This window comes from Pelecanus crispus, chromosome 3 (genome assembly GCF_030463565.1).
Source record: "Pelecanus crispus isolate bPelCri1 chromosome 3, bPelCri1.pri, whole genome shotgun sequence".
Classification (NCBI taxonomy): Eukaryota; Metazoa; Chordata; class Aves; order Pelecaniformes; family Pelecanidae; genus Pelecanus; species Pelecanus crispus.
This window is the reverse complement of record NC_134645.1, coordinates 111,617,359-111,632,577: the sequence shown is the minus strand read 5'-3', so window position 1 is coordinate 111,632,577 and position 15,219 is coordinate 111,617,359. Positions and strand designations below refer to the sequence as shown.

At 37.8% G+C, this 15,219-nt stretch overlaps 1 protein-coding gene across 4 annotated transcripts in view; it reads left to right on the top strand.

Annotated features, from left to right (window-relative positions):
- MYT1L (myelin transcription factor 1 like) overlaps positions 1–15,219 on the top strand; it is a 129,858-nt gene that overhangs the window by 52,219 nt on the left and 62,420 nt on the right. For all 4 annotated transcript variants that reach the window (XM_075706882.1, XM_075706881.1, XM_075706880.1 and 1 more), the window contains exons 6-9: positions 1,305–1,439; positions 3,981–4,071; positions 6,369–6,476; positions 9,772–9,983. In XM_075706882.1, the coding sequence (XP_075562997.1) occupies positions 1,305–1,439; positions 3,981–4,071; positions 6,369–6,476; positions 9,772–9,983 (546 nt within the window). The remainder of the gene's footprint in view (positions 1–1,304; positions 1,440–3,980; positions 4,072–6,368; positions 6,477–9,771; positions 9,984–15,219) is intronic.

The window sequence follows — 15,219 nt, the reverse complement described above, 5'->3', positions numbered from 1 at the left end:
ACAACTGAATGTGAACTCTGGATTGTATTGATTAATGCTGAAAAAAATGGGTTGCATGTGAAGTTCTGCAAGTACTGAAATTTCCACTGATTGTACTGAGGGTTGCATTTGTAGAAGCTGGGATAGAATTTAATGTAAGAAAGACTTAGTGGAAAACAAGCAGCAAAATGTTATTTTCCAGAGGCAAAAGCATAAATACTGAAGCAGATCAATGACAAGAGCAGCATAAAATACTTAAATGAGGATAGCTCAGACTGGGTATTGAAAGGAGGATGGACTAAAAAAATAGAAGGGGGATGTTGGTTGATCTTGAGCCAAAATGGTAGCAGTTAGAGTATCCTGAATTTTATTCCCTTAATACGAAAATTAGCAATAGTCTCCAAAATCTGACAACTGTGGTCAAGATGATAAGATGTCATTTCTATTGTGCTGGAAGGGTAGGGATGTTATTTTACAGGTGTTCTGTTAAAGAAAACAAGCTGATGAAGTATGTGAGAAAGTTCTAGTTCAGGATTAATCTCACCAGCAGTTCCATTACGTTATTGGCAGAAAACTTTATTTTGTTGACAAAATGTCTATTTAGACTTTTCATTGATTTGTAGACAGAAGATCCAACAACATTCTAAAAGATTATTAACCTTTTAAGCATATGAATATTCAAGCATTATATATGCATGTTTGTAATGGCCCAAATTTACACAGCCAGTGATACTTTCAGTAATTCTGATTACAACGTGTACCCCACCATAATTTATTGAAGATAAAGGAATATTTACATAATTTCTACCACTTCATAAGGAATTTAAAGAAAACAAGAGTCATCTCCTCAGTGAGCCTTGGAAAAGGGATTTATTTGTGCTGAATCATTGAACCATTATGCTAAAGGGCTGTGTTTGCTACTCTCAGGACATTGAACTTCTATGACAGTACATTTGCAGACCTTAATACATCAGGCAAATAAGAATGTAAAGAAGGGAAACTCCAACTAACCAGTTTCCAGATGACCTTACACCCTTGAGCTGATGTTTGCCAGCAGAACTTTGATTGATAGTGGTATGGCTTTGCTATAAAAGGGTCACTTTCCAATCACTGTGAATGGATATTGCTGTGATCATAGGAGCCTGCAGTCCGAAAAGAAGATAACGGGATAAAAGTGACAGAACTGTGTTAAGAAGTAGAAGGGGTTTTTTTTCTTCTAGTTTTCATAAGAACATTTACCAAAGAGTAAATGACATGATTAAATGAACCTTCTTACAGAAATGTGAAAAGCATCATTCACTTGACACATTTGTTGTAAATTATAGATCCCTCAAGAACAGAAAAGAAAGAGAGCAAATGTCCTACCCCTGGGTGTGATGGAACTGGCCATGTAACGGGGCTTTACCCCCATCACCGCAGTTTGTCAGGATGCCCACACAAAGATAGGGTCCCTCCAGAAAGTAAGTTCACATTGTTTCATGGAAACCGGGGATAAAACTACAAAGATTTTTCTAGCATGCTTTTTAAACCTTTTATTTGAAAAATTAATTTCATTTTTCAGTATGGTTTGTCTCAACTTAGTCAACTGTTCTGTGTTATACTTTTTCCTTTATTCCATCATTTCCATTCTCTACTAACTTTTACACTAAAAGAACAACTTTTAAAGCTGTATTCTTTGATTTTAAGAACCCTAGGTTATTTTTATATAGATGTATTCAGTGAACAGAGAAAAAGGTTTCCAGAAGATGTGCACTGCTTTTACTTCTGCATGCTGATGTCACATCAACTGTCACTGTTGTCTTGTACAGGAATAACTGTACTTGAAAAACTTGCAATCCCTTTCCTTTGTTGTTGTTGTAACTGAAACATAATTTATATTAAACTAGTTTATATTATTAAAAATAACAATTTGGCTGTTTACTTAGTTACACAACTCAGGATTTTGAGCAAACATCCCCTGTCAGTCACATGGGTGGAATTTTCTGCCGTGTCAACGGATTCTCTGCAAAGGAGGTTCACCCATATGAGCTCACAGACATTCACATGAAGGCAGAGGTCTCCGTTTCTGGAAGTCACCTCCTTGGCTGATGGAATCAGCATAGTTCTGTTGAACCTAATTGTTCTATGCTGATTTACACCAGGCAAGTGTCTAGCTAAGATCCAGTTGTCTTTCAAACCAATTTTAAAATGGAGTTATTCCACTGAAGCCTATAGACCTAAAATCCCCACTGTCCATCAGCATTTATAGACCTAACCTCAGTGGTTTTACAACAGCCTAAAGGAAAAACAGCCTAAAGGAAATGTTATAAAGACAGTCAGGGCTAAAATGTTCCCCAGTTTCCAAAGGAAAGTAGATTCTGAAGGATAGGAAAACAGAAGTAGATTAGCACAGCAAGAATGGCAGACATAAAAAGTCTCCTCTTTCATGGTAGAGTGGCTTCTTCCAGAGGTAAAGTAATGAGGAAGTGCTTTAGGAAACTTTGCTGTAGCTTGGTTGATCTCTGAATATAGTAGAACAAATAGAGTAATTTCTCTGCTTTGCAAGACCCTGTAATTTTCTGAAACACAAATATTTATTCAGTTGCTCAAAGTTCTCTGGTTTTTACAAATGGTAAATAAAAAGCTCTTTAGAAGACTTTGTAAATCAAAGAAGAATATAGCTTTAAACTGTTTGCATGCTCTTGTACCTACTAAAATGAAAAAGGTGAGCTCATCTTTTTATTTTTTTCCTGTGATGTTGGCCTTGTGAAGCATGTTTCAAGAACAGCTTTGAACAGTAGGAATTTCAGAGTAAAGCTTTTGCATCTATACACGTTTTAGTACACTGATGATGGGGTGATGATGATGGTTATCTTTTAATCAGTATATGTGGTTAATTTCTCAAGTCTCTGAACAGCTTTTATTCAGTTCTTAACTCAGTCAAGGAATTCATTGATTTTATTAGCTCTCTTTTTGAGTGAGAACTAAATACAGGCTTCCAGACTAGTTCTTGTATGAGAAAACCAGAACTTTGGAAGGGCTGGATGGCCTTTTTCTGTAGAGCGATGTACTGCCACACAGCTCCGAGACATGGATTCAGATATGTCTCACATCATACAAAACTCTTTAGTGTTACCAAAAAGTTCTTGATAATTTGGCACTTCATAGCATGAGCTTTATGATTTAGAGGAGTACTGCTCTGAGCAGCCTTGGGAGTAAGCTTGCAATGGATGCAGATGTAGATCAGTTTACTTGCTTAAGCTTGTACCACTTATTTCTTTTTCACATAGTTTTCTTTTTTTTTTCCACCATCCCTCAATTTTTTAAGTGATTATTTTTAGTTTTTAGTCTTTTGAAAAAAAAATTCTATCCATTGCAATTTTCACATCTGTAGAGAATATGAGTAAAAATTAAAGGACCAATTCTGCTCGTCATATAGATATGAATGATGTATCTATGTGGAAGTGGGCAGAACTGGCCCCTAGCTCAATTGGGCTGTCTTAGGGTTAAATTCTGTTTAGGGTTGTACTGAGGTATGTTTCAAATAATTCAGTGTTCTACCAGTATAACTTGAGAGCAGATTTTCAGCTCTCGAGTCTGATACTGTGTGTATAAAGCTATGCATTATGAATGCATACATGTTCTGAAAGTATTTTTCTAGTCCGTAATTTTGTATTGGACTGTGCTAGCTCACACTTTACTGTTGAGCTGATATTTGCTCAGTGTTTTTGTATGAAGAAGATGTTGGAAGTCTTCTGCTTCACTGTTGCACCAGAGGTGCATTTGTTTATAGGTTCTGTAACCTTCATAACTTTCACTGTTGCCCTGTGTTAATGAGCATAGGGTCACGATACTTACTTCCGTCATCAGGCTTTATTGGCTATGTGTGTCACGTGTATTTTGAGGAATGCTGGTTGTTAATGAATCCTGCTTTGTTTTAAAATGGTTTCATATATACTGGGATTTGATTTTTTTTTTCTTGTTTTCATACTCTGCTGTTTTCTCTTACTCTCCTTGTCAAGTTCTTGCCATGCATGAAAATGTTCTTAAGTGTCCTACACCAGGCTGCACAGGCCGGGGCCACGTAAATAGCAACAGGAATTCCCACCGAAGGTAAGGATGCCATCGCTGGACACCAATCTAGAGGGAACAGTGCCTCCGAACTGCAGCCCTTCTAGCAGTCCATTGGTGGGGGGGTGTGAGTGTGTGTTTCGTTGTTTTGTTCTTAAGATTGACAGATGGTGCTTCGTGTGCTTTATCCATTTTAAAGAGTAACATTTATTCATGTATTTTCTGAGGAGGACGAGTGTACGTTTGCTTCAGTATGGATGAATTGATGCGAGAAGACATTTTAAGCATCCTTTAGCTTTCTGGGTGGATTTTTTTTCTTTTTGTTTTGATATTAGCTGAACAGCAGTGGTACGAAACGAATGGTATGACTCCTTACGGGTATGTCGCAGGGAGAAGGAAGAGTCTGCCAACATCAGCAGGACTAGGGCAGAGTTCTTGTTCTCACACTTCACTCTCTTCAGGGATTATTTTCTAGTGCATGAAAAAATCCACTCCTAAAAATTATTTTTTTAATACATGAGGAACGGCATTTTAAGTACACAGACATTATAAGAGTTAGCTTGACCACAGTCTCAACCCGAAAGTCCTTATTCAGCTAAAACTGAATGAGAATTTTGCCTGTTTAAGAAACATTATGAAAATGTCTCATTAAATTTAAGAATGAGAAGCCAGAAATGTTAGATGTAAATATTCTAGCCAAACAAAAGAAAATCAAGAAAAAAAGCAACTTTTCTATAGTTTCCTGAGATTAGTAATAGATTCTTACAAAAGGGATGCCATTGCCTATTAAATTCTGTCAAATAACAAAATTATCAAAATGTTACTATGATTTTAGTACATATCATAATTTTCCCACAGAACAACAAGATCTTGCTTATTTCTTTACAATTTTAAAAAATCCAGGAAATGTGGGTAAAAGGGTAAAAGGAACTATGCAAGGTTCCTATTATCGAATTCCTTTTTTTACTGTTAATTGTAGCATGAAGGCTTATGGGACTACACAGGTACTGGGTGTTCAGTCTTATGAAGCTCTGGGTTACTAGAGCCCCTCATATTAACTGCATGTCTCCTGGAGAACTCTTGTGGGTACCAACCCATCTGCAGTAAGCTCTGGTACCCCTTTCTTCTCTGCAGTGATGCTGCCAGTAGATGCAGCAAAAACCTCGGAGAAGGCTTTATGGGAATTACTGCTGCCTGAAGCAGCATTCACGTCTGGTTGAATATCTACTAGAATATTTGAGGTGTCTCAAGAAGAGCATGTCAGTGGAGCGCAGCTGCCCTCTGGCATGATTCCAAAACCGCACAGAGCCCCCTCACCCCTCTGCAGAACTAGGGCAGCGAGGCAGGGCTGGGGGGAGCCGTCTGCAGTCTGTGCTCACCTCTTTCTGCAGCTTTTGGGGCATTTTGCTCTGCTTCACTTTTTTAATTCTTTTTTTTCCCCTCTTATTTCCTGTAGAGAAGGGAACATCTGGGAGTGCACTGATTTGCCTTTCATTTTAATTTCTTTTCCTGTGGAGAACACAGAGAGCTGCGGTCACATAAGCACGCAATAGGCTATGACAAGGAAAGGACCCCCTCCATTGTCAGGTCACAGGTTTTTACAGCTTCACTAAGAGCACCATCTGCTGGCATCAATATGTTTATTTTCCCTGTTCTAAATCTTTTCCGGAAGAATCAGGCTTACTGTTGTCACTTAAATGATAGTTCGGCATTTGCAAATTTAATTGAATTTCAATTCAAGTGCAGAAGTTCTTTTCATGTTACATCATCTACTATTAGAAAACATACTTTAGTGGCTGAAATTCATGAACAAACAGTAACTGTAACATAGTTGAGATGTAGACTTAGAGACCCAAGGCCAAATTTTGCACTCATTTATATGCGTTGCAAAAAGATTGGAGTTAATGATGCTGAATGAGGTGTGAAGCAGTGCAAGATTTGGCCTATATGGTGCTGTCATTTAATCATTTTCAGGAGCCATTTCATTGGCAACATTTGTAGATACATAAAGGTCGCAAGTCTGCTAGCAGAGCTGCACAGTAGATTCCAGTTTATATTCTCCTCTCCTACTGGTATGTTCACTGGCTGACATCCATGAATAATCTAACCATGTACAGTCAGAGAAGAAGAGCAGATGTAAGAGCTACCATGCAACTTTGAAAGCAGAAGACAGGGAAGTCTATTCTAGAAAAAATACGTATGACCAAAAAGCTTTTGGAAACTCTTTTCCTTCAGATTCTTCCTGATGCTGGCTAAGGAGGAGAAGGAGTAATTCGATCAGTGCTATAATGTGAAACTACGCAGGACAAGACAATTAAATTTCCTTTCTGTAATTGCAGCCTCTCTGGATGTCCTATTGCTGCAGCAGAGAAACTGGCTAAAGCTCAAGAGAAGCATCAGAACTGTGATGTGTCAAAATCAAACCAGGCATCAGATCGGGTTTTAAGGTATTAGAAATCACTATAATACTTATTATTATGCAGAATTCATCACACATTCACCTAATTTGAGAATTTATATTTATATACGTTGCATATACATATATATCTCCTTTAAAGAAGAGTTAGAATTAGGGCTTCTGGATCCAATCCTCACAGTGTATATTTCCCACTCAATTTACATGGGGGAGGGCTGGTATTTTTGGCAAATACATGTAAAGCTGAAAAGCTCATTTTTGTCTTAGGCATTGTTTGGTGTAAAGATGACTGCTGGAGTGCAAAGTCTAAGAACAATGTGAAAAAAGTTGGTATCTTTTGGGAATAAACTAATATTTACCGGTAAGTCTTGGTTTTTTCAGCAGGCTTTTACTAGTAAATATCAGTTTAAATTAAACCAGAAGCCCTATTTACATCACCAAACTGGTAGTACACCTTTTGGCAGGACACTTGGTAAAATGGCAGGCATAGCTTAGATTCCAAAATAAGGTCAGGCTTACTTCTTTGTCTCTGTTCCCCCACTCACTGCCAGGAAGGATAGACAGAGAGAAAAATTGTTGTAAATTTTCATATGGGAAGGACCTTGAACCATTTGACATAATTATACCCCTTATCTTCATCTATATAGGATTCTGCATTTATCCAAAGCTGTATCCAGCTTTGAGCTATTGTCTCCTCTTTTGAGATATGTGGGTGGAAAAAATATTATTTCTAAGGAGCTGAAGTGTGAAGGATACATGTAAAGGAACTAGACTTCTGCATGATTGTACCAGCCTTATGCTGATGATGCCCCAAGAGCTGCAGAATTTCTCCATGGATACTGCGGTATCTGTGGGCTGGGATAGGTACATCCCTCCCAGCTGCCTCGAAGAGCGTGGAGGAAGTGTCACAGCTTTAGTTCCCAGAATTTCCTACTTATCCCATAGGTTTCTTAGTATTTAGCTGTCTTCTAGATTTAAAACCTGGTAGGGCTACTTAAAATGGAAGCTTTCTACTGTGTTATCAACATCATTCTTTGAAAATTCTCTCAAAACTTCATCTAATCTTGACGGTCTTTTCAAAAACCAGTCTCCGTAGAGCTAAGAACACAGAATTATGGTTCACATCTACAGAAGATTTTTTGTTGTGCCTGTTGACTTTGTTTTCCTTCCTCAGCTTGTTTTTGATGGACTTTATCTTAACTGCCCCTAATTCAGATTGTACAATTTTTTATACAGTATCCCAGACATTTTTCTTAAAGAAGGGTTCTTCAAAACCTATTAATAAAAAACACCCTTTGAGGGAATAACACAGTTTCTCACTTGATGGAAAAAGACAGATCAAAAATGCAGCGGCTTTTACCACTGCTCATTAGAGGGAAGCCACCAAAGTCAGATGCGGTGTAAAGACGACGACTGCTCAAAAGCAGCATCCGGTTTGCTGACAAAATCCCTAGGAAGTTGCGCTGCAATCTTAACTTTGCTTGTGAGCCTGCCCTGTGTTTCAGATTTTATAGACAACTCAAATAATGCTTTCATCTTGTCTCCTGCTTCCCTTTTACCTTTATGTCATAGAAGTACTTAAGATTAAGAACTTGGGAGCTATTTATTATATTTACATGCAGGCAACTGATGGGCAGACAGAGATGTTCTAAGAGTAGATCTTGAATATTTGTTTTCACCCCAGTTTCCATCCCACCTGCATTTAAAACTTCTTACTTAAAAAGAAATCAAATTCATAGGACTTCTGTTCCACAGAAATTTCGGATTTGCATTGAATGTACAGGATCTGAATTGCATTTTTGTAGCTAAATATAGATTATCTCGAGACAGGATCAAAATATTATTCATGTCAGCTCATTGTATAAATGAGCCCACTGTCTTTTGTGAGGAAGAAGTGTCTAAAGGAATGAGCATGCATAAATCAAAGGGAATAGTATGACTAATATGATTTCTTGGGTTTACATTTACATTTCTTGGGATTTACATAAATATCCTGACTAAATTCTGTGAAAATGAATTCATTCAGAAAAATGTAATATTCAAAAACTATTTCCTACTATTTATCACATTCTATTTCGTCAGTCAGCATGGTGATACTTCTGGTCTTGACTATGAATGTTTCTTCCATTTCCTCTGGTTATAAATGTAATAAAATAAAAAAAAAGAAAAAGGAAAAGAAAAAGAGAAAGAAAATGAAAAAGAAAAAAAAAGAAAAGAAGAAAAAGGAAAAGAAAAAGAAAAAAAAAGAAAAAGAAAAAAAGAGACTTGATTATATGATTCTTGATTCCAGCAGAAGCACCTCAGGTGTTCTGTTCATCATCTTTGCCTCCTGCTAAACGCAGCAGGTGGACATGCAGCACTGTGTAGCATTTGCTACCTATGACCCAGTCACATAACACTTTCTTATATAGCTAAGGTTTGCAGGATCTGACCTTCATTTTTCTGCTTTGAGAGCTGATGACTTCTGTGTCCATATGCAGAAGACAGCGTGACAGTGGAGAAGTTCACTACAGCATTCTTTCACTGAGATTTCACAAGTTTCTCCAATGGCCAAATGAGATCGGTCAGGGCTTTCCTGACTATCCTCCCTGATCCTCTCCTGACTACCCTCCCTGAAAGAGAAATTTAGCCGATCCAGTTTTATTCTGTATTCATTTGCAGGGCCTTCCTTGAGGTGTGTATCTGTGTTTCAGGAATCGCAGCTCCTGCCAGAACCCTGCATTTAAGGGTGAGCAGGACCTGTGAGGCAGCAGCTCAAAGTCAACAGAGATCATGAGGCTCTCGTGTGTATTTCTTGAGATGAACATGGATTTGTATATTGAGAGATGAAACAGGACTAGCTCCTTTGGAAAGCATACAGGAAAACAGCGTACAACTCTGTTAAAAGAAATTCAGAGGAAACTCCATTAATTAAGTGGAGCTTCCAGTGCTATTTTTTCTTTTTGACATTTAAAGGAATTTGTCCAAACTTCTTCTGTCATTCTGCCTACCCCTCTTTAATTCACCTCCCAAAAGAGAAAATGTCTGCTCTGTGATGCAATTACATGGGGAAAGGGAAACCCTGAAGTATTTTAAAACAGAATTTTAAAATACTTTTAGCTACAAGGTACATTTAGTGATATTAGAATTAATTTTGTGTAGGCTTTGTTCAAGAAAATATATATTGTTTGTCTGCTGAAAATAACCAAACTAAGCAAATGCAATAATATATTGCTGTCTCTTGAGTACAAGAAGTAACTAAGATTTTCTAATCTGAACTATAAGTTATGCACAGACACAGTAAACTGAACTGCATCTAACAAACTTTACATATCTTTAATTTCTAGGCCCATGTGCTTTGTTAAGCAATTGGAGATCCCTCAGTATGGCTACAGAAACAATGTCCCCACCACTACACCCCGCTCCAACTTGGCCAAGGAACTAGAGAAATACTCTAAGACTACGTTTGAATATAACAGTTATGACAACCATGCCTATGGCAAGAGAGCCATAGCTCCCAAGGTGCAATCCAGGGATATATCCCCCAAAGGATATGATGGTAGGAGGTGCACACTCTTATACATGAGAGACAAGTTTGCAGTTAATCATGTTGTTGTATATGTAAACATCATACAAATAAGACATGTTTTCATGTTCATAAAGTATTATGAGGAATGCTGTCATGTGTAAGTTATTTTAAAGGCCTTTTTAAAAAACATTTTTTTATACGGTGCTTGCGCAGGATTGTTGTACTGGCAAAAGACCATCTCCAGCTATTAAGCTTCTGGGATGTGTTGAGATCACAATAAAAGCTAAGTAATAGAGCCAGTCCTTATGTTGCTATCTGGGAGACCTGGCCTCAAGGGTCACATTAAGATTCTCGCTTCTGTACGGTAGTTCAGGTAACCCATAAAGATAACATACTTGCTCTGTGGGGATATGGAAGTAGAAAACCTGGATCTCATTGCACTTCAGAAATCACTGCTACTTACTTAATGAGGCATTTCTGCTCATTTTGTCCTCATGAATACACCTGTTGAATTCTCTGGAAAACCTGACATAAGTAACATGTTTAGGAGTAGGCTGAAAGTGGCTTCACTTCAGGAGAAGACAATGGGTGGGGTCTGTCAGGCAAGAGGATTTTTATAGGGGGAGAAAAATGAACTGCAGGATAAAGAATGAGGATTTGGGTTGTAACTTTTGAGGACATCAGGAATTTTTCAGACCAATACAATTTTATGTATATATATTTATGTGTAATGTGTGTGTATGTGTATATATATATATAAAAAAAAATAAGATGTGCCTTTATCTTTTCTTTTCTTTTTTTTTTTCTTTTTTTGAATGTTAACAGTTTATTTTTTGGTTAAAATATTTGATACTACTCACTGACTACCATAGGAAATTTCAGGCAGGTGTCAGGTTTTTGTTTAGGAAAACAGAAATAAATATACTAGATAGAACAATTTATGCTGTTGCCTGAACACAGACTCTGACATTGAAAAGTAGGTAAGTAGAGAAAGGGAAAATTGCTACAGCTCTTGCCTTCGTATTTCTGATATTTTGGATATTTTGCCTTCTCATAGAATCAACAGGAGTGTTCTTGCACTATAGCAGAAAGGATAAGGGTTGTGAAAGGCAACATATTTTTAAGTAAAAGTGCCCTTTTTTCTTCTCTCATACACTCATCTTGTTTGCCTATATCAGAATAAGGGCTTGAACATTATTAAAGGTAAAGCACTAACTCTAACTGTGGTTAGTAAGCTAATGAGTGTACATTAATATAAGGTAAATGAGAGAGTAACTGTTGTGTATATGGTCTGTCTACTCTTGCAGAAAGGAAAGAATCAGAGTATTGCTGGGGATCCTGTGGGCATGCATATTTTCAGATCAAATTACTGATGCTTAAGCAACTAATACATATTTTTCTCATTTAAAACCCCTTTTCAGCAAATAATTGCAAACTCCACTTTTTTTCCCAAATCACCAGAACTTGAAAATACATGTAACATTAAACAAGTATAACAGTGGCCTTAAATAATGACAGGTTAGGGTGATACATGTCACCATCTTTATGCACATTCGTCTTCCTTTGATATAAATAGGAATTTTGCTTGGAGATAAGATTGGGACTAGCTTGCTTCACTGCTCAGTAATGTAAGCCAGAGAGAACTGAGGGACACTATACATGTGATTCATGGTATTACAGCAAGTATACATGGTTCTTGTGTACTCAGAACAGCTGAAGCCCATTGTAGCCGGAGTAGGTTGTTTGCCAAACGAAGGCTAATTCCCTATGGATTTGTTCCATACCCCTGGCTCTGCGGGAGATTCCAAGTGATGTGTGTGCTGTTTGGCCAGACAGACATGCTGACATGGTCCCAGAGATGGGACCTAATTTGAGTTTTTATTTGAACCCTATCAGTGATTTTCATGAAACCTTTAGGATTCACATCTCTCTGATATTCCATAAGCAATCCATCATATTTGGTTTAAATTGGCAAAGGGTTTCGAAGTTCCTCAGGAAAATCAGCTAAATTCATAGAACAATGAAGTGAAATCCTGGGCACACTGAAATTGGTCAAAGTTTTGGCACTGACTTTCAATGGGACGAGGATTTTAGTGACAGTTAGTGTAAATAACTGAATATGAAAGAGATTTCAGGAAGAGGCTCTTCACTTAAAAGAGCCACTTTTCCTCAAGAGCCTTTGCAGTATTTCTAGGTGATTTCGTATTTGTGTGTAAAAAAAATTATTAATTATTGCTACTAAAGCCATTATGGAGGTACAGAGTCCACACCTATTATGTATGTCAGCAAATACATTTATATAAAAGGAAATTTAGTTATGAAAAGTAATCCTGAAAATCTTGAAAGTAAGCCTAAGGTTTTGGGGGAACTTGCAAGTAAACAGCACTTTAGTTTTTCTGACTAAGATGAGACAAATACTCTAAGGATCTGAAAAATCAATAACTGCATGTCTCAATCCCTTTTTAATTGTAAGCTAGCACTGTATTTTCATCAGCAGAGAATGGGATTATATGTTCAGTAAGTGTATGGTTGTGAGTAACATGAATATGAATAACTCCTTTGGATTGTTGTCTTGATTTTTTTTTCCAGTAGGCTTTAGTAAAAACCAAACAGAAAGTGGATACTGTGTATTGCTGGGTAGGATGCTCTGATAATTCTTGAGAAATCTTGTGTTTGTGGGCTTGTTTTTCCTTTGAAACCAGTTTCATAGTGTATTGGATGTTGGGCTTATGGTATACAGCATCAGAGATAAGAACAGCTGGACCCAGCAGGCAGAGGAGACAGCAAGCCTTTCAGCTGCTCAGGCGATGGGAGGAGCTCCTCTCATCTCACCGCTAGGACTGGGTCCTTCCATCAAAAACACTGAGAAAATGTTAGGAATGGGATTCATCTGACCATATCTAGATTTTTCTAATGTCACCACCTACATCTGAGCTCGTCACCCCTTTCAAATCCAAGGATGAAGATAGACATTTCTCTGATGCAATTCATCTCCTCCTGAAGTGTGTATTTAAAACTGGTCAGGTGAATCGTTGCCTGGAAGTTCCTGGTTTTTTCCACTGCCTGTAGAGAAAGCCTGTAATGACTAGGTCAGGTATCTGAGGTTAGATGAGATGAATATCTTATTGTGCAAGTCAGAAAAAGTGTTGAAACTGTAATTAATTTAAGTAACGTATTCAGTGTTTAGGCCATACTGGGGATGAGGGTGCCTGGGCAGAATTTAGTTCCACTCCAAATATCTTAGTTTGGTCCTTTATGTTGTTGGGATCTCTCCCGCTCCTCCATTAGTAATTAGCAAGAGGAGCCTGTACAAAGAGAGGTTCTTTGTAATCAGCCCCCAGGCATGTCTGATGGGAGGCCAGTCTGGGTATGCAGCTGGTTAGACCTGTGTCTGTTATTTAATGGGAAAGGTGTTCTCCTCATTTGGTTTTGCTCCGGATCACAAAGTGTAGGGGGGACTGCAGAGTTTCCAAAACCTGGTGCCACGGTGTTGGGTGACATAGCAAGCAGAATTAACTGGTGTTGAAACAATGCATCTTTCACTTCCTTAGAGATCTGCTTGATTTAGTTCACTATAAATTGCTGATCTTTGTTTCTCCTGGAAAGCTGATGTGAAATGAACAGTCTGGCTTATGTGACTCATGTTAAAATATACAGCTACAGTCAAGTTAAAATAACCATGGCCATTTCTCTCTAAGTGAGTTTTGCTTAAATTATTGGTAATCTAAAAGCTAATAATTGTGTAGCATGCTTATAGCACTGTACATCTTCAAAGTGTTTTGCAAGTGAATCGCAACACAACTAAATTTTAGAAGCAACTTTCTATTTATAGGGAAAATGAATTTGAGGGATAATACAGTTTGACCAAGGCCACAGAGGAGTCCATATCAGAGCCTGCATGAGTTTCTGATGGTTAGTCCTATGTGTAAAGCTGCCTCTTTCCCTCCCTTTCTTTAGCATACATTCTCATATATATAATTTCCCATGTAGTATATCTCTTACGTCTGTCTAAATGTGACCTGCCCTAACAAGACTAACATTTTTTGCAAGTGACAGAACTCTTATTTGTTCATATGAATTTTGAAAGATATTTCTAATTTGACAAGTCCAGTGGTACAGGGTGCTTGTTGTGTCAACACAGAAGAAACTGAATTACTCAATTATTTCCTTCCTTAAGTATAGGAAAATTCTTGTGTGTCTTGGATACCATTACAAAGTAACAGTGGATAAATGCTGAATTTTTAATGACCACCACTGACTACTATATTAATAATGAAACTCTTGAGAAATAGTTCACAGGTTTATTATTAGTGGATACCCTGCTAGAGTAGTGCTACTATGTGTTCAAAACAAAGAAATGTGATGAATGTTTAGCATTCACTTCACTTAAAAATATCACACCCTGTGCATTATGTGGCTTTCCTGAGAAAACTCCATCTGTTGTGAATTAAGTGAAATGCTATTTCCTTTACAGTAAAAATAATGCCATGATTTTTTCCAGTTTTTTAAAGGAAGGAGGATGACATAAGCTGTAGCAGAGATATTTTGCTTTCAGATTCTTCTTTTGAACCCTGCCTGCCTACCAAAGCAGCCTGTGGTTCACAAATGGGCTGTGCTTATGGGAGCAGATTATTATATGTATGTTTGCTCAGACAAATGCACCTGAAGATGCTGGCATTTAAATGGAGCCCATCACAGAAGAGCTCTAGCTAGGGCCTGATCTTTTTTTGTATAGCGCTCTAATCAGCATGCTAGTTGGTTATTGTTACACTGTGCTATATGGTATGATCTTTGCAGTATACATTTCCATCTTAAGGGGAAGTAGTCACTGTAATATGCATGTATGTATCCTCTGACCTTGACTTTCACTTTTTTATGAAAATACATAAACTTTTAGGTTTAGGAGACAAGCTGACCATTTCTCGCATTTTATATAAATACTTTTCAAACAGCTTATTTGGGAAGAGGGTTGGAGAAATAAGGGGGCTAATAGGACTGTTTTGCATTATTGCTATAATACTTTTGGCTGCAAGGAGCATTTCGTAAAAGCAGCAACAGTGCTGCATTGTATTTAGGTAGGCTGGACGTGAGGTTTGTCAGTGCCTTAGCTCTTCTGTGACCGCTTGCGGCTTCTGTCGGTCAGAGTACAGCTGAGTGCCGCTGCCCTCGGCGTGGGCAGGAAGGGGGGTCTTTGCTCCTCATTGTTTCTTTGAAGAGTTGTAAGTGCTCGGGTTGCTTGAAGGTGGGGACGTTTCACTTATATCTG